General features: G+C 43.6%; 1 protein-coding gene across 1 annotated transcript; it reads right to left on the bottom strand.

Annotated features, from left to right (window-relative positions):
- Positions 1-327: 327 nt before the first annotated feature.
- pwp2h (PWP2 small subunit processome component) lies at positions 328-20203 on the bottom strand. Its single transcript, XM_063217422.1, has 21 exons — positions 20073-20203; positions 19671-19783; positions 19469-19563; positions 19274-19373; positions 18339-18482; positions 16283-16418; positions 15535-15788; positions 14834-14977; positions 14517-14587; positions 13708-13844; positions 11607-11755; positions 8268-8415; positions 7618-7768; positions 5755-5935; positions 4681-4828; positions 4315-4423; positions 3849-3914; positions 2552-2770; positions 1683-1833; positions 1389-1463; positions 328-979 (listed from the first exon to the last, which is right to left on the bottom strand). Exons 1-21 carry the CDS (start codon positions 20088-20090, stop codon positions 799-801), a joined length of 2790 nt encoding a protein of 929 aa, XP_063073492.1. The 5' UTR covers positions 20091-20203; the 3' UTR covers positions 328-798.
- Between the last annotated feature and the right edge of the window lie 345 nt (positions 20204-20548).

Below are 20548 nucleotides of genomic sequence, written 5' to 3'. Positions count from 1 at the left end.
TTTGAACAAACACCCCCTTGGCCTCATTACAAGCCTCCTAACGCCCCCTGACCTCATCATAAGCCTGACAACGACCCCCTTGGCATTACTAAGGATGGACTAATGCCCCCCAATGGCAACTAAGCATCGCCCCCTCTCAGCTGTATGCTTCTCAACGCCCCCTGGGGGGCTGTACCGCCCCTGTTGAGAAACACTAGTCTACATTATGTACACTGTACACTGTCCTACCTGGTCATCTGCTGCAGAATTTTCTGTGAGATGATTCTAGACGTTTGCAGTGATTTGAATGCCCTTCCTGTAATATGGAATGAGTATTATGCTTCTGAATTGAACAGGGTTTCATTTTTTTTATTTATTTAAAATATAAACACACTGAATGGACACACAACCAACCTTGAAGACACAAACCGTAAAGACGTTAAAGAGCAAAAAAAATCAAGAATGATCTTTTTTTCACAAAGTAAAAAAGGCATTTTTAAACACAATAAAAGGTTCTGGAATAGGACTGCTGGAGGCTTGTAAGGCCCTTCATGATTTGTGAGGTGTAACTTGCCTTTCTGTCCCACCTCTGCTCCTATCTTCACAACAGACTCAACGTCACCTCCACTCCATATCTGGGCAACCATGCTCATGTCTTTGCACAGTGAGAAAGGGTACTTTTTCAACCACAGATATGCACTCGTTAAGACGAGTTTGCAATGTCAGTCTATGGCAGTCCTTTTTGTAAACCACAGACATGCACACAGTAAGTCTATGGCAGTCCTGTGTGCACACATGGCAAATGAGCCCTGTAACTGCCTATGCAAAGAGCTCAGTCTCTGCCATGAGCGGTGTACCCATCAGGTTATCTTCCTCCTCCGAGTCTCCAAGCATCTCCTCTTCCTCTTCCTCACTCAGCTCACTGGTCGCTACCCGCTTCACTCCTCTCTGCTTGGATAGGGCCACAGCATAGCGCAGCGTGTACACGTTCCAGTCACACCTGAGGCAAACCACAACACAATGCTGTCAACATGTTGTCTTTAAAGCCTGGGGCAGAAGATTGACAACACACATTTTTGAAATCCCTTAGCTCAATCTCTAATTCCTTTGTTAGAAACAACTTGAATCTAAATAGGAGTTTGGAAGTTGTAGGCAGATATGCACAGGCAGGGTGCGATTTGTCGGAAAACCAGAAGGGGGGATATGTTTCTGATTTTAAGCAATATCAATGGAATTACATTGAACTATGATAAAATCGTGTAGAAAAAGTGGCGATATCAAGACCAGAAGTGGGGACAATCCCCCCCATCCCCCCCTACAAATCGCACCCTGTGCACAGGTACATATCACAGGTATCATACAAATTAATATGGCTAGCATTGGCTATGACATTAACATTATGAACTTACAACTTGGAGAGATCGTCATGATGCCTCTGGACGCTCTTCTGTAAGGACTGGATAACGGGGAGTATGGCTCCAGCCCTGCAAAGCACATACAACATACAAGTCAGGGTAACGCTTTCTTTTACGGTAAAGTAATTACTATGTACTTTCTGGATAACAACAGGGTAACATAAGTTACATGTTATCTAACGGGTAAAAAAGGGGGTAATTATATAGTAAACACACACATCTCAAGAATTACAAACTTCTGTGAATTTCCTTGGTAACAACAGGACAGCAACCGCAATTTCTAGTTACCTGTTCTTTAGTTTTTGCCCATGTATGGTGAGTAAGCTCTGGGCCCAGGTGAGGTAGAACTGGAGGTGTCGGCTATTCTCCAGAGTGGCCCCAACAAACGCTAGCAGCTTCTCCACGTACACATCTGGCAACGTGCCGCACACCACGGGAACTGCCAGGTTCACAGAACAAGTCAAACACATTAGTGTATTCACAGTACATTTCGGATTTTATGTGAAGATATTTGACAAACACTTCTTCGTTATTGGAACTTTGAGAAAAACGCTCCAGGGGCATCCTAAATTGGTTATATGTGAATAAATGAGACCCAAATACCGGATCACAATATCACCAGAGATATACTATAGAGATATGCCAACATAATAGGTTTCTATGAGCACCTAACGCGACCAGGTTTCGGTCTGCCTAAAGGGGTGTGTCATAATGCTCCTATTAGGTCTGCCTAGGTCTGCCTAAGGGGGGCCATAATAGAACCAGGAAACAATGGGCCAATGGAACCTCTCTCTCTCTCTACTCTCTCTGATATCACCTATGAGAGTACAGCTAGCGAACCTCAGTTAGCCTTGAGAAAAGTGCTCCCTTAGTCGCGCGCTTACATTTGGTTACATGAGAACCAATACGATATTCCAATACCAGATGAGTGCATCCCTATGATTCAACATAGCCAGTAAACACTATAAGTTTGCTCATGTGGCAAATGTTTATGACACAATACTGGCAATCTCAGTAAACCAAATAGTCCTCATACTCTGCTCATGGTGCAACCCGTCCACTGCCTCCCTGAGGAGATCCAAATAGCAGATCACAATATCATCCCTATGACGCGACACAGGCAATCTCTGTTCGCCTTGGGAAAAGTGCCGTCTTACTCTGCTGGTGTGGCAACGCTTCCAGGGTCTCCCTGATGAGGGCGTTCTCGTTGAGGCGGAAGGCCAGCAGGATGGCGGAGGCCCACTGGCCCCTCTTCAGCTGTCGCCGCACGCTGCTCGGCGTCACGTCCAGCGCCAGGTCGTACGGGTCGAACACCAGGGAGGCGTCCAGAGAGTAGATCATCAGGCCCTCCGTGGACGTGGCCGCCCAGCTGCGTCCTGATTGGTTTAGAGGAGGAGGAGGAAAGACAGAAAAGTCATTAGTCATCAAGAGAGACGGAAAAGAGCTCATCAGTCATCCAGACAGTTAGGGTTCATACGTATAACCACTGATCCATGCGACGGTCAGCCGCTAGTCATACAGTTATACAAGTTATACAGATATTAGCTACTATAAGCAACTTATAAGATAAGTTAAAGGATAATCTCAGCCAATTTCAACATGCAGTTGTAATGCTCTCCCTACCCTGGATTTGTCAGTACCTGAGAATTTTCTCTATTTTTCTTCAGCCTTTTCCGAGATCCTGGTCATTGTAATGGGGGCAGGTGTTTGTTTACATTTCAAAAAACATCTTGATTTATTCCCAAAAACATCCAAAAGGTTATGCAACATCAGCAGACAACTAGCAAATAGCAATACCTTTTGAAAAAATATTTTGAGTAGGCCTATGTTAAGATTTTTTAAAATGTAAACAAAAGCTATCCCCATTAGAATAGCTCAGATCTCAGAAAGGGCTGAGCCGAAAAATGCAGCATCACCGGGTAGTGACAAGTCAAGGGTAGTGTGAGCAATACAATAGCATATTGAAATTGGCAGAAGTGCTCCTTCATGGGACTACTGCAGTGGTGTCAAACTCAAATTCCCAGTGGGCCAAAACTAAAATCTGGGACAAAGTCGTCGGCCGAGCTCATTATTTGTTTTTTTAGAAAAGGACTACAATTGTGCCCGTGCGCCTGTATTACTCAAGGCACATTTCACAAACACTCATCGTACTCACTTCCCATCATATATGGTAGATCCTATGTGCCTGCCCTGCCCATACTCTTTTGTATGTGAACGTGAGATGTTACGGGTCTGCGCTCACTGATATTAATGGTGTACATGGGCCAACTGTAATATACATTAGGAATGATCTCGCGGGCCAAATAAAATGACTCAGCGGGCCAAATCCTTAAGAGTTTGATACCCCTGGACTACTGGGGGTCCTTATTATTAGGATTATCAGCAATAAGACAGGTCCAGGGAGTAAATAATCAGGATCCGTGGAGGTGGCTTGAGCTTACAAAATGAACCTACCAGTAGGAGAGAACCTCAGAGAGCTGACCCGCATCTCTGGCTTGAAGTGACGAGAGCTCATATCACCTATAAAAACAAAAACAAAAAACAGATCGACTATAAATATGCCTGATGTTACTTCCTAACACACAAGTTCAAGCATCTATGAAGTTCAGAGGATAATTGTACATGAACACAAAAAGTATTTACTGCTTCTATTTGACTTCACAGGGTGCACTGCACCATTAATATACAGTATATATTTCAGCTAAAACCTGGTGTGTTGCATCTCTCTGTGCAGCCTAACAACCAAGGTGTACTGAACAATAGTCATGCTTGATAAAGCATAGGAATTATAAATGCAACTGGTTGACATAATTCATTGACAGTAGATATTCTATATACTGTCAATGACATAATATAACAATACACAAGGCTAATTGTGTGCTGAGCTAAAGGAATTCCAGCTGGATGCCGGCGTCCCCACCTCTCCTGACTCCAGGCAGGCTGACCTCCACCTCGTCCCCATCTCCCGCTCCCTCATCCACCAGCGCCAGGCTGCCAAACTCTGTCATCTTCCGTCTGTCCAAGAACTCCTACAAGGACATAAAAACCAACAACAAAACACATCACATTTTCAGTTTGGCTTAATGTAAGTCCGTGGGGCCTTCAAATGACAGAATGTTCCCCAAATATGGATCCTAATAAAAGCCTGACTCCAACACCCATAACTCATACGTTGTTCCAATAAAACGATTACTTTTTTGTAGACTATTCAAAAGTTTTACTTAACTATTTAAACCAGGCAGAGTACGACATCATTTGAGAAGGGGAAAGGAGAAAAATGAGTCACCTCCATGGCGTCGAGGGAGAGGTTGCAGGAGATCTCAAACTTCTTGAGGAGGACCTGCTCCCGTATGCTGTAGATGCAGACAAACTTGGACTGGCCTCCTGCCAGGAGAGATTCCCCATCCGCAGAATAGCACAGGGAGTTAAAGGACCTACACGAACACAGGCGACAGCACTACATGAATAACAGCACCAAGAACAATCACAGATACGGGCTCCCTGGTCAGCGCAAGATACACGTGGTGGGGGTGGGGCCGTGTTTGTGTGTGTGTTTCTGGCGTCTCCTGCTGATGACTCAAAACACTGCAGACAGACAAACACACACACACCGACAGACAGACAGACAGACACAGACACACAGACAGGTAGACAGACATTGCAATACCTGGCCCAATCACCTTTGGGAGCCAGGTAACACGCAAAAAAACACTCCTGTGCAGCCCTTATAGAGCAATCAGGCTACATACAGTACATATCTATGTGCATCAATACAATCATCGGTCATCAATGGCATACACATCTGCACAAGTTTAAAACTGTCTGACCCACTGACTGATTGGACAATGTCCTTCTATTGCAGTGATTCCCAAACTATGGGCCAGGGCCCTGAAGGTATTCCTAGTGGGCCCTGAAATCATTTCCCAAAAATAATAATCATATTTTGGTGTGTGTTGTTGTATTTGCGTTTTATTCTTAATTGGGTCAGAGGTGGGCCCCGAACATTTTTGACAATTTCGAGTGGGCCCCAAGTTGAAAAAGGTTGGGAACCCCTGTTCTATTGACACCATTTCAACATTTTTGAAGCATCCGCAATTGTTCTGCGAGGATTCTTATGCACTAAATGCCCGCATTCATTCCTTAGCAATGCTGAGAATGACCGCTGATAGGATGTAGGTTGTGTTCGACTTTCAATCTAAAAGAATTCTAAAATAATTCTTACTGTCAATCAAGTCAACTAACAATGCTCATTGGTCATTTAAACAATTTAAATAGCTCTCGGAAATAAAGGGTCATCCCAAAAAGAATATTTGGCTTGTTTGAATATTTGGTTTGTTTGTCCTCCACCATGTTAACTCACTTTCCCTTGGCGGACTGTTTGGCGGTGATCTTGTCGGTGTCCTTGCGTCCCATTTGAAGGTCATGTCGTCCCGCGATGGACCCCGTCTGCGCTCCAGTCTGTGCGTTCCAGAAGGAGATCTCACCATCCAGCGTCGCCACCGCCAGCTCCTGCCCATCTGGACGGTACGTTACGGCAAGCCCTGGGGGACAACAAGGATTACCATGATGACGGTAAAGGAGAATTCACAATACGTAAAAACATCTGTCAGTGAGTTTTATTATTATGTTATAATGCAATGCCTGATGCACTATGTAGTACATGGTGTACTTGTGAGAGAATGAAAGTAGGTTACGGCAAGTCCTGAGGGCCAACAAGGGTTTCCCATGAGGTTTAAGTTCAAGCCTCAAAATAGGTAAAAGTCAAGGGGTCAAGCCTGCATGACCATCACCATCACGAAAGAAATGGTAAGATTAATGAACCATGGCTGAAGATGTTATTGAACTGTTGGTTTTGACATGGCAATGTTACTTAGCAATACATAGCAAAGTTTGTCATGTGCAGTTCAGATGAGTTTTTTTCCCCCAGCAAAATGTGAGTAAGCATGTCAACGGGACAATCTACAGGAAGAGGCTATGGGCAGATTTGTTAAACAATCAGACAGCGCAGACACGCACACTCACTATAGAAAAGAAATAAATACAATAACACGGTCAAAAATCACATTTTAAAAATCGTGGGTTGTATTCAACCATAGGTCAAAAATCGTCATATGAACCGAATCGTGGGTTGAGTGTATTGTTACAGCCCTAATTAACATTGTTCTTGGAATAACCCCCTGAAAATGGCTACTGTGGTTCTACCCATCTCCACTAGTCACTAGTAGTGTCTTACTGTCCGACGTCAGTCTGAAGGCTTCCTTCTACATGGGTTCTAAGTGTTTGAAAACACGATGTTATGAGGAGGGGCAAGACACTGGCAGTCAACCACATGAGCTATTTTTTTGACCGACAGCGGTTTGCAACAATCAGAGATTGAGTTGTGCGCAGCTAGGTACACGCAGTCAGATTATAAACAAAATTTAGAACCCATGTATGTGATTAGGTATTAATCACATAAACACAGCAATCACATACAAGAACTCATCTAGGATCATTACACCAGAAAACAGCTACTGATGTTGTTCTACCCATCTCCACTTGTCACTAGTGAGCCTTAGAGCTTCAGGTATTCATTCTTGCAACCATTACAAAAGTGCAATACAAGGTGCTGGATGTGGCATATAACAGTATACCCATCACACAAGAAAAAGACTTGTATTGTTCTGTCTGACTATTTTGTCTGTAGGTAAACCTGGCCAAGTTTATCGATTAACATTGTTCTTGGAATAACCCCCAGGAAAAAGGCTACTTTTGTCACAAGAAGAGTGCCTTGGACTCCCCTTTTGACAAGATATTGTTTTTTCTCCCCACACCAAAGAGCACCTTTGAGATTTTTTTAAACAATTCCTGAGCACTTCGGATTTTCTTCACTTCAAGGCTCCTTTTGTTCTGCTCTCCACTTGTGTCACTAGTGTCTTACCAAAGAAAGTGGATCTAAGAAGAAGCGTCATTTTGTTTCTTTTCCGGTATCCACTTTATGTCGGGTGAACGCCCCCTTAGGAGACCTTCGGTTAGGAGACCTTCGGAGTCCTGAGGTTGAGAATAAATCAAGCCCCCTTAGCGCTGTAGATGGCGGTAGCGCACGTCTTGAGCAAACACCTCAAAAATAGAAGAAGAAGGAGGGGACAACGCCCCCTTAGGAGACCCAACTTGAGCCCACGCTTTTGCATTGAGTGGGCGTGGTTTGCGTTATCTTTCTCTTATCCAGTATTTTTGGTCTTACCATCTGAGGTGAGGCGGAGAGCCTCCTTGGCGTGCCAGCTGTCCAGCATGTCCCACATGCGCACCGTGCGGTCCCAGGACACGCTGGCCAGCACCGAGCGCGTCGGACAGAAGCACAGGCTGCTCACCGGGCCCTCGTGACCACTGAGGACCTACTCACACACGCACACACACAAAAGTATTAAAAAACCCTCTTTTGAACAATAAACAAAATTAAATGTGTAACTTTTGGGCTTCTTTGTCTTTATTATGATAGAGCAGATTGAAAGGAGACAGGAAATGCCTTGGTGGGAGAGATGGGACAGAGTTGGGAAATGGCCCAATTCAAAGCTGGGTCCCCATGACCACGTAGCCCATTTATGGTACAGTTTATTAACATGCTGCGCAAAAGCACCCCAAATTACAATTAAACATGGGATATTTTACTACTATTTAGCGCATTTCGCCCAATTCTGGAGTCTGATGTTTGCTGCTGTCTCTGTTCATTCGCTAATTTGGATATGGCCCCTTTAAGAAAGTAGCAAGGGTTCAGAATGAATGGGAAAGTCACACACATTTAGGAGACCGGGGTCGATCCATCTTTGTTGTGTCGGTGACGCGTAGTAGCCTATGCCTCATCCTGGTTAGCACATAGAAAATCTTTGGTCTCACCTCCAGAAGTCGGCCAGTCTGCATGGACCAGAGGAAGATCTCAAAGGAGTCCTGTGCTCCAGCGCACACCAGCTCGCCACTGCCGTCCACAGCCAGGGAGGAGAACTGCGCCGGCCGGGGGGATGTGAAGGTGCGGAAGTTTCTGTACCTGTGGAACAGCAGCACATGACACTTTCATGAATCCGATAGCCAGCCTTATTATCCACGGTTACAAGGGTGGGGCCATTGCTATTTTGTAGAGCTGTAACGATACACCCAACTCATGATTCGGTTTGTATCACGATTCATGACCTACGGTTCGATACACCCCACGATTTTACATTTGCCAACATTACAAACTTTATGAATAAAAACCATGATAGTTTATTGGTAGAATAGGTTACAAGAGGCTACTAATAATTTTAAAAAGTTTCTATATCATAATGATGATGCTTGGAAGCACATTATCACTTCATATCGTGTGGTTGTTTTCTGGGCTGACGGGCATCAAAATGTTAAAAGGGCGTATCACGATACTGCCTCCTTGTATTGCGATACAGTATCGTGACTGTGTATCACGATTTCTCGGTTCGATACAATATCGTTACAGCCCTACTATTTTGGTAGCAGTTGCTAGTGCTAAATCAGAGGGGATGTGGGCAGCCTAACAGGCACTAGCATACTGCAACTCCTGCGAGAGCATGAAAAATGAAAATTGGAGGGCAGTCATGGGTAAGCGGTTAGGGCGTCAGACTTGTAGCCCAAAGGTTGCCAGTTTGACTCCTGACAAGTCAGGTTGGAGGGGGGAGTAATTAACCTGTGCTCTCCCCCATCGTCCTCCATCACTGAGGTACCCTGAGCATGGTACAGTGTCGCTGTACTGCTCCCTTGGGGCGCCAATGAAGGCTGCCCCCTTGCACAGATGAGGCATAAATGCAATTTTGTTGTGTGCAGTGTTCACTTATGTGCTGTGGAGTGCTTTGTCACAATGATAATGGGAGTTGGAGGTACCCCAGATGAGCTTTCGGCTTTCACAAAAATGTTAAAATGGGCAGGGGTAGATATGGTGAGCATGTAAGAATGATCATCAAGCAATGAAAAATAAGAGCCGACCTGCATGATCCTGGAGTGCACAATTTTCCTTCCAGACACTAGAGACACTACTGTTTATAAGTGCAATTCATTGCATTTAAACTAGCTAAATATCACTCTTGATTCAATCCAAGGGCACTTCACGCCACTTAAACACAAGACTGCAAAACACATCGTGGGCACTATGGGATTCATTACAGCAAGCACATATGAGAGCGATTTAACCTGATTCAGTCTCAAGCCACTCCCTTCTACATTGTTACCATGTAAATGCTTGCAGAGCACCATTTGGACATTAGAGGGAGCCGTTAGCTTTGTAATAAAACGCCATATCCCACATGGAGACACAGGCCAAGCACTCTTGCGCATAAAACTGTGCCTCAACATCCATCCTCTAGTTGCTTCCTCCATCCTCCACCTTCATGCCTCAAGTCTCGATGTCACTGAGGTTGTCTCAACACACAAAAAGCTGAGAGGAATAGGATGGAGGAGGGAGGAGACAAAATGCCGATATAGAAGCACATCTGCACCTGTAGTGCTTGATTCCTACCCCTTGATCGTCCCCTGATTACTCTATGACCAGTCCATGGGAGGAGAAGAGAGAGGGGAAAGAAAACAAGGATAGAGGCTCGACGACAGATTAATTATGTAATAGAGTGCGTAAAGGGCTCTGCATACTTCACGTGCGCACTTTGGCACGTGTGGCGCGAGAACCATTAATGACGTCATCACTTGCGACAGACTATTCATACTTCAAAAGCGCTTTCGCTCGCATTGTCGGAAGTGCCCTCTGCTGTTCATGAGAGAAACGGCAGTATTTTTAGAAAGCCAAACACGGCTGCTGTAGGGCTACTGAACATCTGACTTGTGACTTACCACATTGAAACATATATTTTTTGTTGTAGCCTACATTGCCAGATCATTCCAAGACCATGTGAGAGCATTGTTCTGGCGGCAGAATTTATAAATAGATCGCCGAACACAACGTGCTTCTGAACAAAGTTAACAATTGTTTCACTGAACAACATTTAAGAGAGAAGATAAAATAACTCTCTAGGACATTTTATTATCCTCAAAATGATGCAGGATCCATTCTGTAGTAGCCTACAGTAGTTGTAGCCTCTCTTCGCAACTCCTGCTTTGTCTGCCTACCTGCGTGGTCGCTGGTGGCGCACGACAAGTTACAAAAAATGTGGGGTGCACGACGTCGCGACACGGCAGCTCGCGCCACGGCGTGTGACGTCATTTTGGGTCACGTGACGGCGCGAGTGAGGTCGCGAGTGAAGTATGAAGGAGGGTAGCGCCAGTCACGACAAGTATGAATCCCCCTTAAGTCTCCGCCCCGTCCAGACACTACTTGAGTGAGATATAATGGACCAACCAAAAATATCTTCTGATACACTTCGCCATTTCCCCTGGATATGATGCACCTCAAATTCAAAATGAATGATAACAAGCAGTGTGATTGTCAACATTACCGGTACTTGTCAAGCAATTTGTGAGTTGTTTGCGTGTAGAAATGTATAACTATTTGGACTACACAAGAGAAGTCTGACGTGCACAACCACTTCAGCTGTGGTAGGGCTGGCACAGAGCTGCCTGAATTCAGCCTTGGCTAAAGTCAAATATGTGACACGCACATTCTCCATTACCTAGTTTCACACAAAACCTTAAGTAACTTTGCTGCCTGCCAAAAAGGAACCAGATCTTTAATCTTTAAATCTTTAAAATTCTCTGCCATCATATGTGAAATCCAGACCACGCCCTGCCGTGGCCAACTGGTGGGGCACTCGCCTGCCATGCGGCTGACCAGGTTCGATTCCCGGCCCGGGTCCTTTGCCGACCCCTCCCCGTCTCTTTCCCAATTCGCTTCCTGTCCACCTCTCACATTGTCCCATCAAATAAAGTCGAAAAAGACCAAGTCTGACCCATCGACTTAAAGTAAAATGGTGTGGCTTAGGCACTCTATTAAATATACACCTAGTACTCTTACTCTAGCAGGAGCCAGGAAACAAGAGGAGAGGAGCGGGAGGAGAGAGGAGAGGAGGAGAGGAGATAAGGGGGGAGGAGAGGAGAGCAGAGGAGATGAGAGCAGAGGAGAAGAGAGCAGAGGAGAAGAGAGCAGAGGAGATGAGAGGAGGGGTCAGAGAAGAGAGGAGAGGAGAGGAGAGGAGAGGAGGAGAGAGGAGGAGATGAGAGGAGAGGAGAGCAGAGCAGAGCAGAGCAGAGGAGAGCAGAGGAGAGGAGAGCAGAGGAGAGGAGTAATACCTGTGGAGGTCGAAGGCACGTACAGTTCCGTCCAGTGAGGCGCTGACCACCACAAAGCCGCTGGAGGTGAAGGCCACGTTGGACACGCTGCTCGTGTGCTCCGTGAAGGTCACAAAGCACAGGCCACTGTTGGTGTTCCACACCTTCACCTGAAATAAATAATACACAAAAATATGTGTTTGTTTCAACTAATTATTCATATAGACAGCCAATATATTATTATTGCACACACAACCATGTTAACACCCTTCAAAATTATTTTAATTGTTCTCCATCTTTTATTGTGAAGCAGTTGTATTGTAGTCATATTTACAACTGCCTATACTAAAAAGCAACAACGCAACAAAGGAACACTGGTAGATTCCAGTGAGTTTCTTGTATACAGTGAGTCCAATATGTATTTGATCCCTTGCTGATTTTGTTGGTTTGCCTACTAACAAAGACATGATCAGTCAATAAATGTTATGATAATATGTATTCTAATATGGAGAGACAGAATATCAAAAAGAAAATCCAGAAATTAACTGAAGAGAATATATATTAATTTATTTCCATTTCATCGAGCAAAATAAGTATTTGATCCCCTGCCAACTGATTACAGTTCCGGGCCCACAGACCAGATGGGCACTTCCGATCAACTTGTCATCTGAATTAAAGACACCTGTACATACTAACATGCATAAAAGACACATTGAATCAGCAGAATCAGTCCATAGTATGAGTGAATCAGTCACACTCCAACCTCACCAGCATGGGAAAGACCAAAGAGTGGTCAAATGATATCAGGGACACGATTTTAGACCTAAACAAAGATTAAATGGGCTGCAAAACCACGAGAAAGAGACTGGGTATTAATGACCCAGCTGTTGATGCATTTCTTCCAAAATGTGAGGAATACAAAATGACTATCCATCAGCCTGTCTGGGGTTCTATACAAGATTTGACCTTTTGTAGGGATTTGATAATCATGAGAACAGAAATAAATCACCCTAGAGCTATACGGGATGAACTAGGCAATGATATCAAAGCTACTGGGACCAAAATCACTGAGAAAACTACTGGTAGCACTTAATGCCACAGAGGTTTAAAATCCTGCAGTGCACACATGGTACCTCTACTTCAGAAGGAACCTGCGCAGTCCCACTTGAGGTTTGCCAACGGACATCAGACTGGTTTAGGATATGATAAGGAGGTGCTGTAGTCAGATGAAACCAAAATCAAGCTGTTTGGCCTTATCACAATTCAATGTGTTTTGAGAAAGAGTACTGTTGTCTATGATCCCAAGAACACCCTCCTCACCATCATGCATGAGAGTGGTATCATTATGGTTTGAGGGTGTTTGTCTGGCCAAGGCACAGGACAACTTCACATCGTCAATGAATGGATGGAGGGAGACATGTAATGTGCAGTCCTGAGTGCAAACGTCCTTCGCTCCACCACTACACTGATGGGTGGGCCATTGTTGGATCTCCCAACATGACAATAATACACAACATACAGTCAAAGCAACGAAGGAGTGGCTCAATAAGAAGCATATTAAAGTCGTGAAGTGGCCTAGACAGTCTCCATATATTAACCCTATAGTAATTCTATGGAGAGAACTGAACCTCCCATTTGCCAAGCTACAGCCACAAACTATTAATGTTTTAGAGATAATGTGCAAAGAGAAATGGGCAAAAATAGTTTCTACTATATGCACAAACATTGTCATTAACTAAAAGAAGCATCTAACCTCAGTGCTAGAAAACTAGGGCTTTGCCACAAAGCACTTTATCTTCTTTAGCTAGAGGGGTCAAATACTTATTACCCTAAATTAAATACAAATAAATTAAAATATATTATTTTAAGTTATTTTCTGGTATTTCTTTTTGATATTCTGTCTCTCCATGTTTGAATACATATTATCATAAATTTATAGACTGATCATGTCTTTATTAGTGGGCAAACGGGCAAAATCAGCAAGGGATCAAATACATATTGGACTCACTGTAGACTAAACAACCCGACTGACCAAATTGATGAGTAAATCTAAACCTTGTCTATAGCAACTGATCATCATGCGTGTAAGTGTGTGTACTATCATGTGTTTCTAAATACTCACCTTTCCGTCATCTCCCCCCGTGGCGATATACTGGCCATCTGGAGAGTAGGCCAGCGCCGCCATGTTGTTAAAGTGACCCTGCTGCTTGAAGACATAGGACTCACTCTGCCACTCCCACACCAACAGCTGGCCCAGGCCTGGAACACATGCGGCCCACATCATTGCACACGAGTACACAAGTACACAAACGCGCAACTGGGAGAGAGAGCTGCCATACTCGGACATAAAAGTAGACAGGTCAAGATACTAGCATATGTCCACTCATATACATTACAAACATCCATTCAACTTCTGAAATGGTGGAATGTCACTTTTAACTAGCCAACATGGGTATAGGCAGGCATACTGTATGCAGTATATTCAGTGCACAAGCACCCCACTGAGACAGTTCACATACTGGAAATAACAGACTAGTCAATATATGGTTATATTTCAATTGAAACGGCACACAAACTCAGGGAGTCATTACCATCTTTAGCTCTTTGTCTAATAAAAGAGATCAGACAAAGTACAAAGGATGGCTTTAACTAAAACCTGTGTAACCCGGACATGGTGAATTCAACTTTTTAGTAAAGAGAACAAGAAAGACAGTGCAGTCCTGGGTACTCCTACTAGTTTTTATTTCCGTCACACATTACAAATGTGTGTGAACTCTCAGTGGGGTGTTTGTGGTCCCATTAGATGCAAATATGTGACAATGTCCCAAATGGGGAGTGGTGAATGTATGGATATATTCAATGCACCTCTCAGTCATGCTATCCTGATCTTAACTGGCATAGGCAAAAACACAACCATAAACATTTGCATACCTGAACAGCCGAAGCCAATCCAGTCCCCGGGACCGTTCATAGCAATGGTGGCGATCCTCTGGTCAGAAATACTGAAACATCACACACACACACACACACACACACACACACACACACACACACACACACACACACACACACACACACACACACACACACACACACACACACACACACACACACACACACACACACACGTGTGAGAAGATAACACACACTGGTTGCTTTATATCCTCAATTAGGTCTATGCATGCCATTAACGCAAGCACAAGACCACACGCATGCACACACACACACACGCACGCACAGTCTCTCACCTGAGGGAGTGTATGAGGTTAAACTCTGGCAGCTCGTGCAAGTGGAAAATTCCGGAGGCGAAACCAGTGACCAGGATGTGAGTGTCCTTGTGAAAGGCAGCGGCGGTGAGCTTATTGAAGTCGCCCTCTTTGTTGAAGAATTGCCTGAAAGTGAGACACACACGGATTTTGAGTAAAACTTTTGACCAAACAAAGAAGAAGTAAAAAGGAAATGATAATGGTCTGCAAAACTGATCCATGCCCCCAAAGGTTTTTTGTATTAGCACAACAATTTGGGCGCTCAGTGCAGCCTACTTTGCAGTGCCAGGACTGTCTACAGACACTTGGCATTTTAGGAATGCAGACATCAAATAAAGGCCACAGGACAGGATCAAAAAAGGCACTTTGTGGAATGTAATGACCTTTGAAGAAAACCACAAAGAACATCATTTTTTAAAAGAATTCGTGGTCACAATTCATCCACTGAAGTGGAACAGGAATGGCACCAACTATGTTCATCTTTAAACTAAAAAAAAACCAAAAAACCCTGATACATTTACCCAAACTAGATTTTTTATATATATATACAGCATCTCATTCTCAAAATACAACTTGTTAAACAAACCATTCTCTCTCAAAATAATGAATGAATTGTTATGCTAGGATTAGGGTTAGTGAGATGAGAGCTGGTGAGATGAAAGGAGAAGAAGCCGGTTCCTTACTTGCTCCTCTGCTTGTAGCGCACGTTCTTGACTTCCCCCTCCACATCCTTGGGCTTGTCAGTGCTTCCTCTGACCACCTCGGCCCTCATCTCTCCTCCCTCCTCCACTTCCGCTCCCATTTCCTCTTCATCCTCCTCCTCCTGCTGCTGCTGCTTCTGTTTCCGCTCCTTGTATGTCAGGCCTTTCTTCAGTTCCTCCGGCTCTGTGTCACTCTCCCACATGCACAGGGCGCCGTCCTGGCTCACCGTGTACAGCTGAAGACACACACATGCGTTAACACAAACACACACACACGCACGCATGCACACACACAGGATACTATTCAGACACATCCTTTGATTTGCTTCATAAAACCGTATGCATGGAGGATTCCATCCCCATCTGTTGTTAGCAGGTGCAACTTATAAAAAGCAACTTGCAGCAAAAACATTCTGATTATGGAAGTGGCAAGGTTAGCATTGGCAGTATTATTGGTGCTTTATTTAATTTCCAGCCTTTTCAAAAAGCATACCCAAAATGAGAGCCTCTCTAGATTTTAAGTTAAAAAAAGCTATGCAAAACTCTTGAGGCAGTTTTACATTCTACGGACAGTACATATCTAAGGACTGTAAAAGTTGTGATCTCCTACTTTTGCCCTTTTAAATATTTTATTACCTCAATCAAAAAGGTTATGTTTTATTTTAGTATACAAGGTCACTGTTTCACTAAATACACGTAAACTTGAAATGACCATTGTCGTAATACTCACATCCAAGCTATCCTTCTCGAAGAAGCAGCCCACCACCACATCCTTATGCCCCCCCAGGGAGTAGTAGATTAGGTTGGCCCAGCGCTCCGCTCCAAACACCCAGGTGGACATGTCCTTACTGCCCACGGCAAAACACCTGTAGCCATGGTGGACAGGACAGGGGTGAATTTCTCAAAACCAAAGTTGCTTACTACATTAGCTACTTTGTTGTTTTCAATGCATTTTCCCATTGGCAACTACCGAAGTTGCTAACAGGCTAACAACTTCTCTTTTGAGAAACTCATCCCTGGCCAGGACAGGACGAAATACAGATTCGGGTTAGAACATTTTTAGCATGGCCCTGCCATGGCTCAGGTGGTAGGGCACTGCACTGCTACACCCGCGGCCAGGATTCGATTCCGGCCCGGGTCCTTTGCCGACCCTTCCCTGTCTCTCTCTCCCCACTTGCTTCCTGTCCGTCTCAACTCTCCAATCATAAAAATGAAGGCCCAAAAAGCCAGAAATACATATCTTTACATATTTTTATATATACTATACTGTCAATAAAGCAACTGTGCCATTTCATGGCCAAGGCAGGTACCTGTACATCACCTTTCCTTACTACCCACACCAACACACCTGGTTAGCAGGACAGGGGAAAACAGAGACACACTTAGGTGCTGTTTCCACGTAGCAGGATATTTTTATATGTGGGTATTTTTTTCCTCCTGGTTAGGTGGAAACGCAGCATGGGGATAAAAATAAATACTCCATTGTAACAAATGCGTTTTAGGCGCCTTAATAGGATATTTTTAAAGCCAACTTTTTTTATATCTGGATTGTAAAAATCTGTTACGTGGAAACGGAAGGCCAAAACCAATGTAACCGGGAGTAAAAAAAATACAGATTTAAAAATATCCTGCTACGTGGAAACAGCTCCTTAAGTGAATAATTTGTCAGTTTACTTTATTGGTAACTAAGCAACTGTGCCTATTTCATGGCCAAGACCGGTGCTATATCACATGCCCTTCCTTACTACCCACACCTGGAGGCGCCAGGGATGGCCGCACAGGGCAATATACGTTTTGTTTGTTTAATTTATTGCGAATTAAGTAACTGTGCCATTTTGCGGACAAGACAGGTACAATTTCACATGTGCCCATGGCAAAACATATGCACGGATGGCTGGCAGGACAAGGCAAAAAAGGTACGTACAGATTAGGAAAGCGCAACAGCAATAGTACAGTGAGTTTTAGTAGTGAAAAAAACATACGGGAAGGAGAGATAGATCGCATTCTTCACTCTTCTTTTAGTAGCCTTTATTTTCAATGTTTTAGCAGATGATGACACCAATTGCATACCGTCTTATATTGTTGTGCACTTGTAAAATGTCACTTACGAAATATACAGGGTACAGTGTTTCCCACAGAAATTTTGGAAACTATGGGGGCAGCCGGGATTATTTACCGGGGGGGGAGGGGTCTTTTCACGCGGGCCTTTTTTTTGGGTGGGGGGGGGAGATAGGCCTATGTATTCACGCAGTGTATATGCAAAATGGCAAAACAATGAGTACAGTATGACATTGCCGCATGGAGAAACTATAGGCCTACGCCTACATTTCAGCCATTTATATTTTGAGAAAGAAGGCTACATAATATTTTACCCATGATCTTAGTAGCTTACATTGTCATTTATATATATTATAGTGTTAGTAAACTCATCCCAACTGTCCCTTCTCTGAAGTTTTTTTTTTTTTTTATTGCTCCCAAACCCAAGTTAACTACAACAACTTCACTAGGCTTTTGATCCCTCTGTCTTTCAAGCACTTGTGGTTTTCTCTATAGGATGTATTTACTCCAGGAGGAAAATGCGAAGGAAATCGTAATTCAAATCGTTTTTAACAACAACGGAAATCGTAAAAAAAAAAAAAAAAAAAAAAAATTTAAAAAAAAAAAAAAAAAAAATTTTTTTTTTTTTTTTTTTTTTTTTTACATTTTCGAAACTATGGCGGCCAAATTTAAACTATGGCGGGCCGCCATAGTTTCCTCAATGTATGGGAAACACTGAGGGTACGTACTTGGAATCGGTGGTCCAGTCGATGCAGGTGGTCTCATCGTAAGGGCCATAGTAACTCTTGTCCAGCTGAAAGGCGTTGAACTCCCTCTTCTTCCCCGGGGCATGGTACATCAGTGCCACATTCTCTTTGGTGATCACAAACTTTCTACACACACACACACACACACACACACACACACACACACACACACACACACACACACACACACACACACACACACACACACACACACACACACACACACACACACGATCCTTTGATCCATGTTGCTTGGCAACATGCGTCATCCCATAATGACAATGTCTTAATTGATGTGTAAAGTGATCAGCTGAATATTTGAATACATCGGGCGCAGTTAAAGAAAAAGACGGACAAGCGCACACAGCCCCTTCAGAAAACAAGATTTGGTTTTATCGATGAGATTAGTCTGGTCACTTCATATGCTTAGAGAGTTTACTTTTTTAACAAACTTGTTGATGTGACCCATCCAAGGCACCAGTCATTTACATGTGCCAACACCATTGCTACCAAATGAACGAAGGTGGACTGTGCAATGTGCTATTCATATTTGCCCAAAGTACTCCACAGATTGTATACAGTAAATTGCTTGTATGACTACTCATGCAGTGATACTGACTAGTAAGTAAGCTACAGGTTTTTGCCAATACCCAGCCTGGTCAGCAGAAATAAGTCCACACACTTTGTAGGAGTTACACGTATTATAAGAAGATATAAACTATTTGTAGTTACACATTACTGTCAATGAGTCAAAGGCAACATGACATTGCAACTGCACTGTATTCTGACAGTCAATTGCTATCCAGCATGAGAAAAATCGCAATACATCTGCTATCACAAAATGTATTGTATATCGTGATCCCTGGATCGTGATGTATTGGTGAGGAATGTTGATAATCCCCAGCCCTTGTACTGACCTGCCATCTGGGGAGAAGCTCACACTACTGACAGGTTTGTGGAAATGGTAATGATGCAGAATGGCACGCGTGACCAGGCTCACCAGTATCGCAGCTCCATCTGAAAAACACCAAAACAACTCGTCATTTCAGAACAATGCCACACACATTTTAGGTAAATCTACAAGTTAAATTGGTATGGTGAGTGTCACTTACCCTCATCGACCAAAATGGCCAGATTACCGTCAGGAGAAATACCAACACATGTGATATTCTTGTTGGTAGACACTGGCAGCGTCTCTGATTTGTTGCTGCATAGAAAAACATGTCATCACAGTTAATGACAGCGATACATGGTGGTGCATTTGAACCTTCAATGACTGACACAACCTCATGCATGATTGACACAGACACTCACTTCTTTAGGTCAAATACGGAAACTCGGTTCCCCACTGGACTGATAACGGAGTTGCCATCCTTCGAGAAATTCAAGTTCCCATGTCGATACACCGCTCCGAGGAGATTCGAGAACTGAGGACAGTCACATCATTGGAATTATTGGTGGGTAGCATCATGGTAGGCTAGTCTTCATCAAAACAACAGTAACTTGCCAACGCGAAAATAACATTTACTAGCAAATCTACTTTACAAACCTACAATGTTGAAAAAAGAACACGTAAACAGACTAAAAACCCTAACCCGGGTTTATTTATAACCTTAGGGTTATCTCCAGAAGTTAGTTTGCAAACTAATACAACTGGCTACCACATGACTAGAGGCTACATTGACATTCCATCACAACCAACAACACTCGACATACCCTGTATGAAAACTTCATTTTCCAACAGCTTCAAAACTCAGGCGTATTATGTATGGAAAATGTTCATAGTTTGTAATTTCTCGGCTCACTTGTTTCACGTGTGCGCGTGCCGCATTTCAACCTAATGTGCGACAATATTTACTTCCGGGGCACATGTGGGACGCTGGGACCACACAATGTCAAAATAAAAGCCCGTGATCAAGCGTCCGGTGATAGGGTGTGGTCGACCTTTTCATATCAGTTTCTTTTCCTTTCTAATTGACCGGACAACACGGCAAGTAGCGAGCTTCTCGCTGTATGTTTAGTTTACCTGGCTCTTTTATTAAAAAATCCTGCATTTCACAGATGTCTTCCAGATGAAAGCTTGGCCTAGGCTATATGGGCTTGTGATAATACGTTAGTCATTAATTAACCCACACACTATAGGCTACAGTAGGCCTACAGTAGAGAGTAGAGTATCATTTATTAATCCCCAT

The sequence above is a fragment of the Engraulis encrasicolus genome, chromosome 15 (genome assembly GCF_034702125.1).
Source record: "Engraulis encrasicolus isolate BLACKSEA-1 chromosome 15, IST_EnEncr_1.0, whole genome shotgun sequence".
Taxonomy (NCBI): domain Eukaryota; kingdom Metazoa; phylum Chordata; class Actinopteri; order Clupeiformes; family Engraulidae; genus Engraulis; species Engraulis encrasicolus.
This window is presented reverse-complemented; position numbering and strand designations above follow the sequence as displayed.

Excerpts from the sequence above, each read along its gene's own strand:
- pwp2h (XM_063217422.1), bottom strand. Across the intron at positions 19,374-19,468 it reads GGCCATTTTGGTCGATGAGG|ATGGAGCTGCGATACTGGTG; the intron begins GTAAGTGACACT and ends GGTGTTTTTCAG. Across the intron at positions 16,419-18,338 it reads GACTGGACCACCGATTCCAA|GTGTTTTGCCGTGGGCAGTA; the intron begins GTACGTACCCTC and ends CCATGGCTACAG.